This window comes from Microcaecilia unicolor, chromosome 8 (genome assembly GCF_901765095.1).
Source record: "Microcaecilia unicolor chromosome 8, aMicUni1.1, whole genome shotgun sequence".
Classification (NCBI taxonomy): domain Eukaryota; kingdom Metazoa; phylum Chordata; class Amphibia; order Gymnophiona; family Siphonopidae; genus Microcaecilia; species Microcaecilia unicolor.
This window is the reverse complement of record NC_044038.1, coordinates 171,683,786-171,699,482: the sequence shown is the minus strand read 5'-3', so window position 1 is coordinate 171,699,482 and position 15,697 is coordinate 171,683,786. Positions and strand designations below refer to the sequence as shown.

Here is a 15,697-nt window from a genome sequence, read left to right as displayed (position 1 = left end):
ATGGCAGATAAAGACCCACATGATCTATCCAGTCTGCCTAACCTGGTGGCCAGATCTGCTAGTGGTCAAGTCTCCACCATGCCTACTTTATAGGCGGCCAAACATGATGAGTCTTGGTTATACTCACATATCCACAAGTATTACTGACAGTATTCAACTGACAGTAAAGATGTCTCTCCCCTGAGCTGTACAGCACTCTCACTTGCAGTACACGACAATAATGTGATCTACAACTCTTGCCGAAGTTTCACCTGTCTTTTGTCATTTGTTGGACACAGACCGTAAATGTCTGTCTGGCACTGGCCTTGGTTCCCCCAGAGCTGGAGTTGTTGAATCTTCTTTCAGTCTTTTGTCATTTGTGGAACACAGGCTGTAGAAGTCTTTGCAGCATCAGCCTCAATTCCCCCATGCTGGATTTGGTGACATGTAAGGTCCACCACCTTTGCACCAGGCAGGCAAGTGACCAGGCAATCCTCACTTCCACCAGCCTTCCAGCTATCTACATGCCTAATGATCGAATTACCAACTACAACAGCTGACCTAACATTTCCCTCCTGGGCAGAAGCTCCAGGAGACACATCAGAAGATCTGAGTTTAATCAGGGGCCTTCCAGGACAGCTCCAGATAACATTGAACATAAAATATTATTTCAATTTCATATTTGAAAATCACATGTCACACTTAAAATGTTGCTCCCTTGTATTATTTCATTTACTGGATTTCTGGAAATCTGATTTCCTCAAATCTAATTAAGTAATTACATTTTAAAACCTTCAAACAATGCTTGAAATAACTTGAAAATGATTTGCCTATAGTAATCAAATTCCTCTGATGTGTATGTGTGGAATACATTAATGAGCCTTTCACACAAAGACAATAAAAACTAATGAAGCAAAAGAATTGAAATCGCTTTCCATGGCCTGGCCGCTAATGATTCATTTCTAGAGGAAAATCAGATCTGGAGAAGAATGTTCATTTTGAGCTGCCAAATTGTTACACGTGTTCATCATGTTACCAATTTAGGGCCTCTTTTATCAAGCCGCGATAGCGGTTCCCGCCCGGCAAAGCCGATGAAGCCCATTCAAAATGAATGGGCTTTGTCGGGATTACTGCACTGGGGGCCCCTTTTATAGCAGCAGGTAAAAGGTGGGTCTTGCTTTTCTGCAGGAAATGGCTATGTAGCCCTTACCGCTACCCATTGAGGTAAAAAAGGCCTCAGCCTGCAGCAAAAATGGCCGCTGCTGCTACCGCAGGGCCTCTTTTACCGCAGCTTGGTAAAAGTGCCCCTATGTGGTATCTTCATAAAAGAGCGCAAATTATTCCCAACATTGCCTTTGAACCCCCCCCCCCCCCCAAAAAAAAACCCTAAAACCAAATGAAATGTTCTACGAATGACAAATGAAACCAATGAAAAATTGTGGGTTGTACACCCCTACATTGTACATTATTTCGTATGTTCCAGTTAGAGCTCAGTTCTGGTGCGGCACTCAAGATTTGAATACATCTATTTCTACATGTGCCTTATTTTAAAGTCAATAGAAAACAGGCAGAGATAAAAAAAAGAATTCTTTTAGGGGGTCCTTTCACTAAGCTGTGCTAAAAGGTAGCCTGCACTATTACTAGTGCATGGATTTCCCAAGTGCTGAGTCCACATTTTAACATGAGGGTAAAATGGCCGATTTTAGTAAGTCATCAATAATGGCCACGTCTAATTTTTCCATTAGTGCGTGGCCGTTAGCAAATAAGCCCTTAACTACACCTATTTTTTTAATGTGGTAAGGGCTTATGCACTAATTACACACTAATGGAGTACCACATGGCAATATCCATGATGTATTGTAAGTCACATTGAGCCTGCAAAGAGGTGGGAAAATGTGGGATACAAATGCAATAAATAATAATAAATAAAAATACCCAGGTGCTAACCCATTAGTGCTGAACACACCCACTCTCCACCCCCAAACAAGACCCTAGCACTAAAAAATAAAAAATGATATTTTAGTGCATGGAAAGTGCGCATATATGCCCAAACTACCGTGGGACGCCTCAGTGAACCCCGTGGTAGGTACTTTAAACTTGTGGCAAGCATGCGTTAGTTTCTTACCTAACATTCTTATTCTTTGCATTTTCCATTTCCTAGATAACTATTGTACATATTAATTTCTTGTCTGCTTTCGTAAAGATAACCTCTGTCTTCACTATCTTTTCCAAGCAGCTAACCTTTGGCGCTCCATTAGTAACCCACTGTGAGACGGAGCACCATCAGTTTGACAATCTATGATGCACAGTATTAGAGCATTTAAAGCCCTCACAAAGAAGAGGAGACATGAGTCGTATATTGCGTCAGGCTGAACAGAAGTGGATATTTTTCTTTAATTTGATGGAACCTGATGGACTTAACGTCAAGGTAGAGTGGTCAGCATTTTTTTGAGAAAGGCTGTCTTTACAAAGTAAAGAGCTTGTTATGGGACTGTGGGGTTTTCCTTGTGATTCAGGATGAGAAGCAGTGGAGTAGTGAAGCTGGAGGCCAGCACCACTTTGGATTGGTTGTTTTGAATTGGAAAAGGAGGAGCTTGATCTATTTATAGAAGGATGGAGGCGTCTCTGTGTCAGTTACATGGTTATTTTTCGAGTACCGCAGAATCACAGGATTGGCATCCGAGATGGAGCATGGAACCCCTGATGCAGCGGAAGCAAAAAGGGACTCCCTGTTGGGTTAAAGCTGGTGATTTCTTGGACAGCGTAAACACAATAATGACTGGATTGAAGCTAAGTGGTTTATGGCTGGAATCACCGTGAGTGTAAAAATGCAGGATTGACTGGATATTGAACTATTATAAACTGCATGAATTGTACTGATTGAGATTCTGTGCTCTAAGGAATATATGTATAGGTCTGTCACTGAGAAAGAAATTTTTAGGAAAAATGGTTTATAAGATATGCTTGGAAACACTGAGTAATTGTGGAGGGTTTTTTTGAGCCAGATGATGGTGTGCTGGGCCCACGCCTTATAGTCTGATTTTGGGCTGGCTGGGTGGCGTTACTGAGGCTTTTTTTCTCCACCACTAAGTGTATGGTAGTGTTAAGCCAGTGGTGACAGCTGTGATGTTTATGGTCAATATACGCAGCCGGTGTGAAGCTGGGTTTTGAGTTTTGAAACCTTTATTAAACCCAGATACGCTAACACTGTTACAACATCCTCTGGCATTGAGTTCCAGAGCTTAACTATTCTTTGGGTGAAAAAAAAATGTCCTCCTACTTGTTTTAAAAGTATTTCCATGTAAATTCATTGTCTTTGTACTTTTTGAAAGAGTAAAAAATTGATTCAGTTCTACTCGTTCTACACCACTCAGGATTTTGTAGACCTCAATCATATCTCCCCTCAGATGTCTCTTTTCCATGCTGAAGAGCCCTGACCTTTTTAGCCTTTCCTCATATGAGACGAGTTCCATCCCCTCTATCATTTTGGCCGTTCTTCTTTGAATCTTTTCTAATTCCGTTATACCTTTTTTGAGATACAGCGACCAGAACTGAATGCAATACTCAAAGAGAGGTCGTACCATGGAGCAATACAGAGGCATTATTCAAACCTCCAATTACTGTACTTTTTAAATCGTCCTTAAATATGTTCTTTGCTCTGTTCTGGTTTTGAAAAGCTTCAATATTTCAAAGTATAATGCCATGCTGAGTATCTAAGTGAGGGCTTACAGAGGTGAACAAAAATACCTCTGAAACTATTTAGTTGAATATGATGTGGTCACCTCCAAAATTTGCAAAGCAGAAGTAAAGAAAATAGAAAAAAATGAAGGATTGAAATAGATGCATATCCTTTTTTTTTGTTAACAATATTGACAAAGAGGTTGTGTCAAGCCATCTTGTAAGTATCAAATGCTTCAGATGATTGGTGACATTTGATTTCTATTGGACTTTGCGCTAAACCATAAATTGTAGAGCTGCCTCCTACAGAAGAAGGATTTTCATTGCTGTTATTGCCTTGAATCAAATTGAAAGATTCACAAAATGTTCTGTACAGATCCAACATTCCTTGATATATCAAGTACAAACTGTGCATGCTAGTGAAAAAAATATCTGCTCTTTTTTTTGGAATGATGACTGCCAGGCACATTAATTTGTGACATGTGACAGTAACCCTGTTCTAAAACAGAATGTGGTGTTAATCTATGGCTACCTGCACTGTTCTTGCACATTTGCCGTGGATTGAAATGCCAGTGATTCCAACAGAGCTGATTGTCGGCTATCTTGCCAACAGATTTGCATGAATTTTATTTGCAAAGGCCCTGGGGTGCTTTAGAGCTGTTATTCATATTTTAGATGGTTCATAATGCATAAACGTCTGCATCCCAGTTTCAACAAAGTTGGGATATGAATGTCTAACACTGAATAATGTCCATATGGCAGGGGGCGTGGTCTGGGTGTGTTTTGAGCACCGCTAAGGTGGGATAAAAAATAGACATTTGTTTCTCATTTCAGAAGGGAAATTAAATCTGGTATCTGGGATGTTCAGGTTTCAAAAGCATGCTCCTATTGAGCAGTGCTCCACTGGAGGGATTAGGGGAAATCACCTCCTTAATCCTTCAGTAGCTGGTGTCTCTCCTCACCCCCCCCCCCCCCAAAAAAAGTGAAACTGTTAAGGGATATGGGACTCTGTGACAGTCTTGGGAAAAATAAACCTTGATGGGGTTGTTATTCAAAGCGAATTAACCGCCCAGAAGCGGTCCCTGGCTAATTAAGTTGCCTGTTTGGGCAAACCGCTAATTTTCAGCGACTCTTAACCAGTCAGTGATAAACTGCAAACCAGCTATTTTGGGGGAATTCTGGGATTGAGTTGGCATGTGGCCAGTTATTTATTTTTTTATTTATTACATTTATATCCCACATTTTCCCACTGATCGCAGGCTCAAAGTGGCTTACAAAGTCTGTAGTGCAAGCTACAGTCCAAGAAAAACAATTATACAAATTGAGAATAAGATATAAAATAACAAACATCAAAACGCAAGTGCTGATATTCAGCACTGAGGGGCCTTTTTACCAAGCTGTGGGAAAAAGGGCCTTGCGCTGGCAGCGGGGTCCTTTTTTCCTGTGCGTCAGGGCCCTGTTTACTGCAGCGGGTAAAAAGCCCCCAGCACACATGGCCAGAATTACCACATGGCCATGCATTGGGGAGCCCTTACTGCCACCCATTGAAGTACATAAGTACATAAGTACATAAGTACATAAGTAGTGCCATACTGGGAAAGACCAAAGGTCCATCTAGCCCAGCATCCTGTCACCGACAGTGGCCAATCCAGGTCAAGGGCACCTGGCACGCTCCCCAAACGTAAAAACATTCCAGACAAGTTATACCTAAAAATGCGGAATTTTTCCAAGTCCATTTAATAGCGGTCTATGGACTTGTCCTTTAGGAATCTATCTAACCCCTTTTTAAACTCCGTCAAGCTAACCGCCCGTACCACGTTCTCCGGCAACGAATTCCAGAGTCTAATTACACGTTGGGTGAAGAAAAATTTTCTCCGATTCGTTTTAAATTTACCACACTGTAGCTTCAACTCATGCCCTCTAGTCCTAGTATTTTTGGATAGCGTGAACAGTCGCTTCACATCCACCCGATCCATTCCACTCATTATTTTATACACTTCTATCATATCTCCCCTCAGCCGTCTCTTCTCCAAGCTGAAAAGCCCTAGCCTTCTCAGCCTCTCTTCATAGGAAAGTCGTCCCATCCCCACTATCATTTTCGTCGCCCTTCGCTGTACCTTTTCCAATTCTACTATATCTTTTTTGAGATACGGAGACCAGTACTGAACACAATACTCCAGGTGCGGTCGCACCATGGAGCGATACAACGGCATTATAACATCCGCACACCTGGACTCCATACCCTTCCTAATAACACCCAACATTCTATTCGCTTTCCTAGCCGCAGCAGCACACTGAGCAGAAGGTTTCAGCGTATCATCGACAACGACACCCAGATCCCTTTCTTGATCCGTAACTCCTAACGCGGAACCTTGCAAGACGTAGCTATAATTCGGGTTCCTCTTACCCACATGCATCACTTTGCACTTGTCAACATTGAACTTCATCTGCCACTTGCACGCCCATTCTCCCAGTCTCGCAAGGTCCTCCTGTAATCGTTCACATTCCTCCTGCGACTTGACGACCCTGAATAATTTTGTGTCATCGGCGAATTTAATTACCTCACTAGTTATTCCCATCTCTAGGTCATTTATAAATACATTAAAAAGCAACGGACCCAGCACAGACCCCTGCGGGACCCCACTAACTACCCTCCTCCACTGAGAATACTGGCCACGCAATCCTACTCTCTGCTTCCTATCTTTCAACCAGTTCTTAATCCATAATAATACCCTACCTCCGATTCCATGACTCAGCAATTTCTTCAGGAGTCTTTCGTGCGGCACTTTGTCAAACGCCTTCTGAAAATCCAGATATACAATATCAACCGGCTCCCCATTGTCCACATGTTTGCTTACCCCCTCAAAAAAATGCATTAGTGGCGATAGGGACTCCTGCACTAACCCAGCAGTAACCTGGCAGCAAGCGGTGATGCTCAATTATCCCCGGGTTACCACTGTGCAAACCATTTTCCATGGAAATGGCGAGTGCTTGGGGTGGGTCTACCGCTGGCGGCCACAATGGGCTGGCGACAGGCCCGAAAGGGTGAGTGGTAAGCCTGTTGGACTTATCGCCGTTCTGTAAAAGTGCCCCTTATTTTATTTTACTGATAATCCCATTAGAAAGTATCAGTAGCCCATATTGATAACTTCATCCCTAAATTCCTATGGGTATGGCAGCAGATAACGCACATTAATGCCCCTTTTGCGCACTAACAGTAAAAGGGACCCTTTTTACTGTTGGTTGCTGGTGCACAACAAGAGGAGTTAGTCTTAATATTTTTTTTTTCAATCACAAGGAAGCCAGAACAACAAACCTTAAAAACATTTCAACATTAGTTCAAATTCTACAATATCTAGTGATCTTGAGGTACTTAAACAGCAGAATGTCCATGTTATTTTACAGTTAGACATTCCAACTGCTGCTTTCCTGGTAATCCTTTCCATGATTGGAAGAAAGCTCTGTTTATCGGAAGCTAATATTCAAAATCCTCTCTGCTTCATTCTCGTAAGCAATGGGGAACAGAACTGCAGGTGAAAGCAACGGTTGCCAAAAAACAGACTGGGTTTCTTCAAGTTAAAAAGCTTCAATTAACCTCCTGTTGCACTTACAATTAACTGAATTGCTAACCTTATTGTGAAAAGTAGAAATGCAATTGTGCTCATGCTGGAGGCACAGAAAAAGAATGAAAATGGAAATAATTGAATTAGCTGTCTGAGTGTATCAACAACACACTGCCTAGGATGTTTTTGGCAATGTGTTTACGTGGACTATGGCATGATGGGAGTTCTTGCACACTCTACAGACTTTGCAAAAATATTCCCAGTGGGAAAACATGCACATTATATCTTTCATCAGCAAAATCAATTTCTATTTGAAAATCTCTACTGGTCATGCAGTTTTCCCATGAGGAATGTACTTTGTTAGCAGGAATACTAAATAAATGGCAAAGACAGGTGAGGATCAAGTTTGTGTATATTATATCACATTTATATCATATGCTATGTGTGTAGGTGTTATGTATTTCTGCGGTTAGTGTATCTGGGTTTAAAAAAGGTTTGGACAAGTTCCGGGATTGGTAGCATGGAATGTTATTACTCTTTGGGTTTCTGTCAGATACTTGTGACCTGGATTGGCCACTGTTGGTAGCAGGATACTGGGCTAGATGGACTATTGGTCTGACCCAATATGAATATTCTTATGGGGGGGATGACATCTTAAGGTTGAAATTAGTGAATAAAATGTTGATAATTAGCAATATGCTTAGATTCTTGGTTTAGTAGTTATCATAATGAATCTGACTATGCTGAGACCATGATAATAAAACCACTCTTCAGACAATTGGCATGGTGTTATGATATTATGGCATCAAATAGAACTGCCTATATGTGGTAGACATGGTAACAAATTGCCAACTGCACTGCTTGTGATGCCAGTGTTCAATCATGAAGGACTATAACCTGCACAGAGCAGCAATGTGACTCTAGTCACCTTGTTGGGCAGATTGGATGGACCGTGCAGGTCTTTATCTGCAGTCATTTACTATGTTACTATGTTATTCTTTGGGGTTCTACATGGAATGTTGCTACTAATTGGGATTCAGGAATCTTGTAACTCTTTAGGATTCCAGAATCTTCAGAACTTTTAGTACAAGAAGAGTGCTGGGCAGACTTCTACAGTCTGTGCCCTGAGAATGACAAGGACAAAATACCATGTAAAATGTGCTCATCTTGTTGGGCAGACTGGATGGACCGTACAGGTCTTTATCTGCCGTCATTTGCTATGTTACTATCCAGCTCGTTTTCAAAAGAGATCGCCGGCGATCTCCTGACACAAATCGGAAGATGGCCGGCGATGTCCTGAAAGCGGCGAAATCGGTATAATCAAAAGCTGTGAAGACGGGGGTGTGCTCATGAGATGGCCGGCTTCGTCCGATAATGGAAAAAAGAAAGCCAGCCTTGATGAGCATTTCGTCAGTTTTACTTGGTCCCTTTTTTTCAGGACCAACCTTTAAAAAGAGGCCCCGACTGACCAGATGACCACTGGAGGGAATCGGGGATGACCTCCCCTTACTCCCCCAGTGGTCACTAACCACCTCCCACCTAAAGAAAAAAAACTGAAGTGCTCGTCAGGGACGTCCTAAATCAAAACTATTTTTGCTTGGCTTTTTTAGTAGTACCAGTAGGATTTGAACTGCCGGTGCTCTAACCACTTGGCCACAGCTCCACTTACTTGGATCACAGACAGGGGTCTTTCTCAGCCAATCACAGTGCATTTAGCTGTCTGTGATTGGCTGAGAGAGACCCCTGTCTGTGATTGGCTGAGAGATACCTGAAGGGGCATAATCAAAAGGGAGGGACATCCAAGTAAGTGGAGCTGTGACCAAATGGTTAGAGCACCCGAGGTGGCTGGTTCAAATCCCACTGGTACTACTGAAAAAGCCATCCCTGACAGCACTTGGATTTTTTCCCACTTTTTTTGAAGCCGGCCATCTGTAAACCCGGCGATCTCAACATTTGACTTAATGTTGAGATTTAGCCGGCCCCAACCGTATTTTGAAAGAAAGAAAAGATGGCCGGCCAACTTTTTCGATAATACAGTTGGCACTGCCCCTTTGCAGAGCCAGCCCCGAAGATGGCCGGCCATATAGATGGCCTGCGCTGTTCGATTATGCCCCTCCATGTTACTCTTTGGGGTTCTACAAGGAATGTTGCTATTAATTGGGATTCCAGAATCTTGTAACTCTTTAGGATTCCAGAATCTTCAGAACTTTTAGTACAAGAACAGTACTGGGCAGACTTCTACAGTCTGTGCCGTGAGAATGGCAAGGACAAATCAAACTCGGGTATAAAGTATCACATACCATGTAAAATGAGTTTATCTTGTTGTGCAGACTGGATGGACCATGCAGGTCTTTATCTGCCGTCATTTACTGTGTTACTACATCGCTGCAAACATTCAGGAAATTATATAAAAGTATTCCCATTCAACTATTAAGCCTGTTCACTTTGATGATTTGCAAAAACAAAATGGACCAAATGTAGATAGTAAAAAATATATATATATAAATTTCTAATTGCACTATGATTTTGATTCTTTGCTAGTAGTCTTCATAAACTGAATGGAATGGGCCAACATAATGTTTTCTTCAATGTACAGATTTCTTGCAAATTCTGCTGTGCATGATGGGCTAAATCGATCCTCATGGAATTTGGTGGGCAGGACCCACCAGAGGAAGTCACTGCTGATATTACATTGGGACCAACTCACATTTTTTTAATATTTGCTGATTTAAGGCTTTTATTGCAAATATACTAATGCCCTGTGTCCTTCTTTAACTATTAATGCCTTTGAAGGTTCCAACCTTGTAAACAGTATCTGGGCAAGAAGCCATATAGAGTCTCACAGTTGCTAAGACAGGACCATTTTAATCAAAACCTTAAAGAATTATTCTAAGAAATCTAAGCAGGTAAGCTTAGTTTGTTTTTTTTTTGGTTTGGTTGTTCTGACTCTTTTAATTAGTCTCTTCATGTCCCTGTGTCGATTACAATCTGTTTGCCTGATCCTGTGGAATCACAATGTGCCATTCCATGCAGGAGTTACATGTGGCTACAAAAACTAGAAGAAAATAGCCTTGAAGCATTCATCTGAGTTGTGGAAACCAGGAGCTTTCTCTATCAAGGGAAATATTTGAAAACCATGTACTGTATTCTCAGAGGTGATTTACAGCTATGATTGTGAGATTTTCAATTCCTGTATGTTATCGATTGAGTCCAGTAAACATTTTACAGCTCTTCAGAAGGGGACATGTATGACGATGATGGGACCTAAGAAAAAGAAACCCAATAGTGCACATGGGTCTGGGGAAGGTGGTAGGCAGATAATGAAATATTATAAGGCCCATTGAGGCAATGCAGAGAGCCAGGTACTGCCCAAGCAGGGAATTGCTAACATATCCATTCATGGAAGCAGACTTACATTGATATCTTCCAAATCTAAAAAGTTGAGTGCAACTCCATTGCGTTTCCAGATGATGGGAGGCCTCAGAAATCCATGGATGGCACATGTCAGAACAGCACTCAGCCCAACAGTTACTGTGACTGTTGTGACATTTTGCTCCTCAGGTAACATTAGTTGAACGACTTCTGTAAAAACAAAGCAACAATAATGTTAAACAGAAAGAAGGAAATAACTAAAAAATTAACATAAATCTAAGCCTGGTAAGAACTAATGCGTGCTTACTGCAGGGTAAAAATCACTCCCATGGGGTGCGTTCAGGCATCCCATGGTAGTTTTGGGATTTGTGTGCACTACCCATATGCCGAGGCGGACTGACCATTTGGGCAACCGGGCAGTGCCCGAGGGCTCAGAGGCTCTGGCCAGATGCCAGGCACACCGCTGGTGATCTAGTGGCCTCAGCTGGGGGGGGGGGGGGGGGGGACATGTTCTTTTCTGCCCGGCCGCTGGGCTACTGCTATTCCCCTTCGCCTGGCACCACCGTATTTTAAAAATGGCGGTCGAGACTCCCTGCAGAAGTCTTGCGAGACTCTCAAGACCTGCGAGACTACCACAGGAAATCTTGGATGCCATTTTGAAAACACAGCAGCGCCGGCAGGCAGCGGAATAGCAGCAGTGCAGCAGGTAGGAAAGAACATGCCCCCCCCCCCCCCGCAGAGGCCACCAGATTACCAGAACCCCTCAGGTAGGACCGGGGCAGCGGGGACATTGGCTGCGATGATAGGGGCAGCAGGGGGGGTGTCGGGCAGGAGCCAGGCAGGGGGCCCAGACCATCCTCGGTGCCTGGGGGTCCAGACCACCCTCAGTCCACCCCTGCCACATGCTAAAAAACATAATTTATGTTTTAGCACTGAGGGCGTGTCTGGGGTGGAAAGTAGGTGTGTTCTGTGGTAATCAGTTAGCACAGCTACATCACTGTGTGCGAACCAATTAGCATATGGTTAGTGAAGGAGCCCTTACTGCCTACAAAATAAGGACTCATACGCTAATAGGAAAAATGGAAAATGGGGCCATTTTACCACTGCGCTAAAAGTGACCTCAGCGGTCGGGAAACACCCGTGCTGGGAATAGAGCAGGTCATTTTTTAGTGTTGCTTGGTACAACGGCCCATAGTGTTCAAAGACCCCTGTCCTGAAAATCTTACGATTTTGGACACATTTGAGTTTTCCATCAACTTTTTTTTTTTCAAAGGGCTAAATTAGTTTCTGATAATGATCCAGCATTTCATTGTTAAAACAAACTTCAACAGACAATATACTGTAGCAGGAAGACCCTAAGGGCTTCTTTTACAAAGCCGCGCTAGCGATTCCCGTGCGGCAAACGAGAGGAAGCCTGTAGGAATTGAATGGGCTTCCTCTCATTTGCCGCACCGAGAATCGGTAGTGCATCTTTCTAAAAGAGGCCCTAAACTTGCTCAATGAAAATATTACAGTACCTTTACATCAATCAATTCTACCTTATCATTATTATAAGAGTCAAACCTGTCTAAGAAGACCCACAATAGGCTATAATTCTTGCCTTTTTTGGACCTGTGGTTTTATTCCACAGATGTCTGATAGCATAGGATCTATTGACTGTACTTGTGCTCTTAAGAGAAAAAAAGAAACAAATTTCCCTCCCCCAAAGGTGTCTTCAAGTCATTATATGTATTGACTCTACTTAATCTATCCAAAATTTATTTATTAGGATTTATTTACTGCCTTTTTGAAGTAACTCAGCCTGTTGCTGTCTTTGAAAGAACCCTTTGTAAAATGCATATAAGGCCATGGAGAATATATTTGGGGGCATGTGCCAAGAGAACAGCCTTTATACAAAATAACACTCAGAAAAAGCTTAATATTCCTTAATCTCCATTTATTCGTAGTGTTTTACTTAAGTACAATATACTCTTTAAGAACATTCATATCTGCTGTCACTTAGGGGATAATGTGCTGATATGAATTCATGTTCCGTCTCTGGCTGATTCAAGTCTTTGTTCTTGTATTGCTCCATTGTGTGACCGCACCTCGAATACTGTGTGCAATTTTGGTCACAGAATCTCAAAAAGATGTGGAGGGGCATAATCGAACGGGGACGACCATCTCTAAGGGCGTCCATCTCTAAGGACGTTCCGGAGAAGGGGTGGGGAAACTCGTATTATCGAAATAAGATGGACGTCCATCTTTCGGTTCGATAATATGGTCAGGGATGCCCAGATCTCAGCATTTAGGTCGACCATAGAAATGGCTGACCTAAATGTTGAGATGGTCAACCTTAGAGATGGTCATCCCTGGTTTTCGGCCATATTGGAAACCGAGGACGCCCATCTCAAAAACATGGGAGGAGCCAGCATTCGTAGTGCACTGGTCCTCCTCATATGCCAGGACACCAACCGGGCACCCTAGGGGGCAATGCAGTGGACTTCACAAATTGCTCCCAGGTGCATAGCTCCCTTACCTTGTGTGCTGAGCCCCCCCAACCCCCTCCCCACAACTGTACACCACTACCATAGCCCTTAGGGATGAAGGGGGGCACTTACATGTGGGTACAGTGGGTTTTGGAGGGCTCACATTTACCACCACAAGTGTAACAGGTGGGGGGGGGGGGGGAGATGGACCTGGGTCCGCCTGCCTAAAGTGCACTGCACCCACTAAAAACTGCTCCAGGGACCTGCATATTGCTGTGATGGAGCTGGGTATGACATTTGAGGCTGGCATAGAGGCTGAAAAATGTTTTTAAATTTTTTTTTAGGGTGGGAGGGGTTGGTGACCACTGGGGGAGTAAGGGGAGGTCATCCCCAATTCCCTCCAGTGGTCATCTGGTCAGTTCCTTTTCGAGGCTTGGTCATGAAAAAAAAGGGACCAAGTAAAGTCAGCCAAATGCTCATCAGAGACGCCCTTCTTTTTTCCATTATTGGCCGAGGACGCCCATCTCTTAACCACGCCCTCATCCCGCCTTCAGTACACTGCCGACACGCCCCTGTGAACTTTGGTCGTCCCAGCGATGGAAAGCAGTTGAGGACGCAAAAAATTGGCTTTCGATTATGCCAATTTGGGCGACCTCGGGAGAAGGACGCTCATCTCCTGATTTGTGTCGAAAGATGGGCATCCTTAAATATGCTAGATAGTGGAATTAGAAAAGGTACAGACAAAAATGTAAAAGGGGATAAGATGATTTCTCTATGAAGAAGGCTATGGCTGTTAAGCTTGGAGAAGAGACAGCTGAGGGGAGCTATGATAGAGGTCTATAAAATACTGAGTGGAATGGGTAGGTGTGAATCACTTGTTTACTCTTTCCAAAGATATTAGGACTAGGGGGCACGCAATGAAGCTACTAAGTAGTAAATTTAAAACAAACTGGAGAAAATATTTCTTCACTCAATGTGTAATTAAACTCTGGAAATCGTTGCCAGAGAATGTGGTAAAAGCAGTTAGCTTAGCGGGGTTTTTAAAAGTTTTGGCTTAATTTCCTAAAAGAAAAGTCCATAAGCCATTTTTTAGATGGATTTGGGAAAATCCACAGCTCAATTCTAGGATAAGCAGCATAAAATCTGTTTTACTCTTTTGGAATCTTGCCAGGTACTTGTGACCTGGATTGGCTGTTGCTGGAGACAGGATGCTGAGCTTGATGGACCTTCAGTCTATCCCAGTACGGCAATGCTTCTGTTCTTATGTTAGTCCCTTTTTGACTCTTGGCTATCCGTATTGCTCTTCATACTTTTAAAAACAAAGGATTCTACATGCAGTCAGCCTGTCCTAAAATGCCTTGCAAATTTTGAACATCCCAACTTGGATTATCCCTTTCTGACCTCAATGAGCTGTAAATAACTGTGCTGCTGAAATCAAAACCAATACAATCAGACAGTGAGCCTTGGCCGATTCCTCGTTATGCTGTCAGCTCTTTCTGCCTTATACAATCTTAAAAGATAACTATGATTACAAATGGTCTTTTGCCATGCCAATAGTAAGTGTCTGCCCAAGTAGACAAATAAGAGTAATTTTCCAAGCCATTTATGTGGGTAAAATGCATTTTAGCAGAATAAATTGGTCATCTGAAAATTGCCCTCCCTCAAAGTGGCTAAAAGTATATATAGCGTTCCAGAGGGATTTCTTCCTTACGGTTTTCTAAACTGCAATATACAGGGCTTTGGGTACATCTGCATTAGTCAAGGTTTCAAAATGAAAACTCCTGGCCAGCACATTTTAATTCTCAAAAGACCTCGCTCCATTTGAAGGATTAACAGCCTGCCAGCTTTATTTTCTTTTTTACATAAAGCAGGTTTCTTTCCATCTCAAGGTTGGAAGAAAGCTATCGGAGAGCGTGACCAGGGACTTGATGAAGGGAGAACAGCTCTCAAAAGCTAGCCACAAACGCATTAAGTTAGTCCACTACAAAGGTTTCACCTATAACTCATTTGTTGACCTATATTTCTGCCGAAATAACTAAGCTTAACTGTGAGCAGTGTCCTAGGTGTCAAAATTACTTATGAAACAACCTGTTTATCTTGACAGCGAATCTGACATCTGCCAGTTCCGCAACTGCACTGTAAATTTTTTCAAAGGTGTTGGAGAGTAGATGTCAGGTTTCTGTTTCATCAGTAACACTGCTGCCACCGCTGGCAGTAAACATGACTCATCTCTCTTCATTATCGGGGGGAAAAAGAGGCTCTGCCTTTGAGACTGAGAATGCAAATACAAATTATTTCTTGTATTCCGCAAATACCACTAGTTTTGATGCGGATCTCAATTAATTTAACCGATTATAATTGGGAACTACAAAAAGCAATAAAACAGATCTTACAGGAAAATTCTACAGCATGTATCACAATTCCAAATCCAAATATTTCTTAAAAAGATACGACTTCAGGTGTTTTCAAAACTGAAGATGTGAATCTATTCTCCTAATGTGAATAGGGAAGGAATTCTAGTGGGATAGTATTAATAAAATTTCTCTTCAAGCGATTGCCTTTAGGATTAGGGAAATGAAGTGTCCTAATATCTCAGATTGGTCTGGAAACCTCCCTATTTGGAAAACTGATAAAATC

General features: G+C 42.5%; 1 protein-coding gene across 2 annotated transcripts in view; it reads right to left on the bottom strand.

Moving 5' to 3' along the window:
* FSTL4 (follistatin like 4) overlaps nt 1-15,697 on the bottom strand; it is a 416,621-nt gene that overhangs the window by 59,412 nt on the left and 341,512 nt on the right. For both annotated transcript variants that reach the window (XM_030213353.1, XM_030213354.1), the window contains exon 7: nt 10,636-10,802. In XM_030213353.1, coding sequence (XP_030069213.1) covers nt 10,636-10,802 — 167 coding nt within the window. The remainder of the gene's footprint in view (nt 1-10,635; nt 10,803-15,697) is intronic.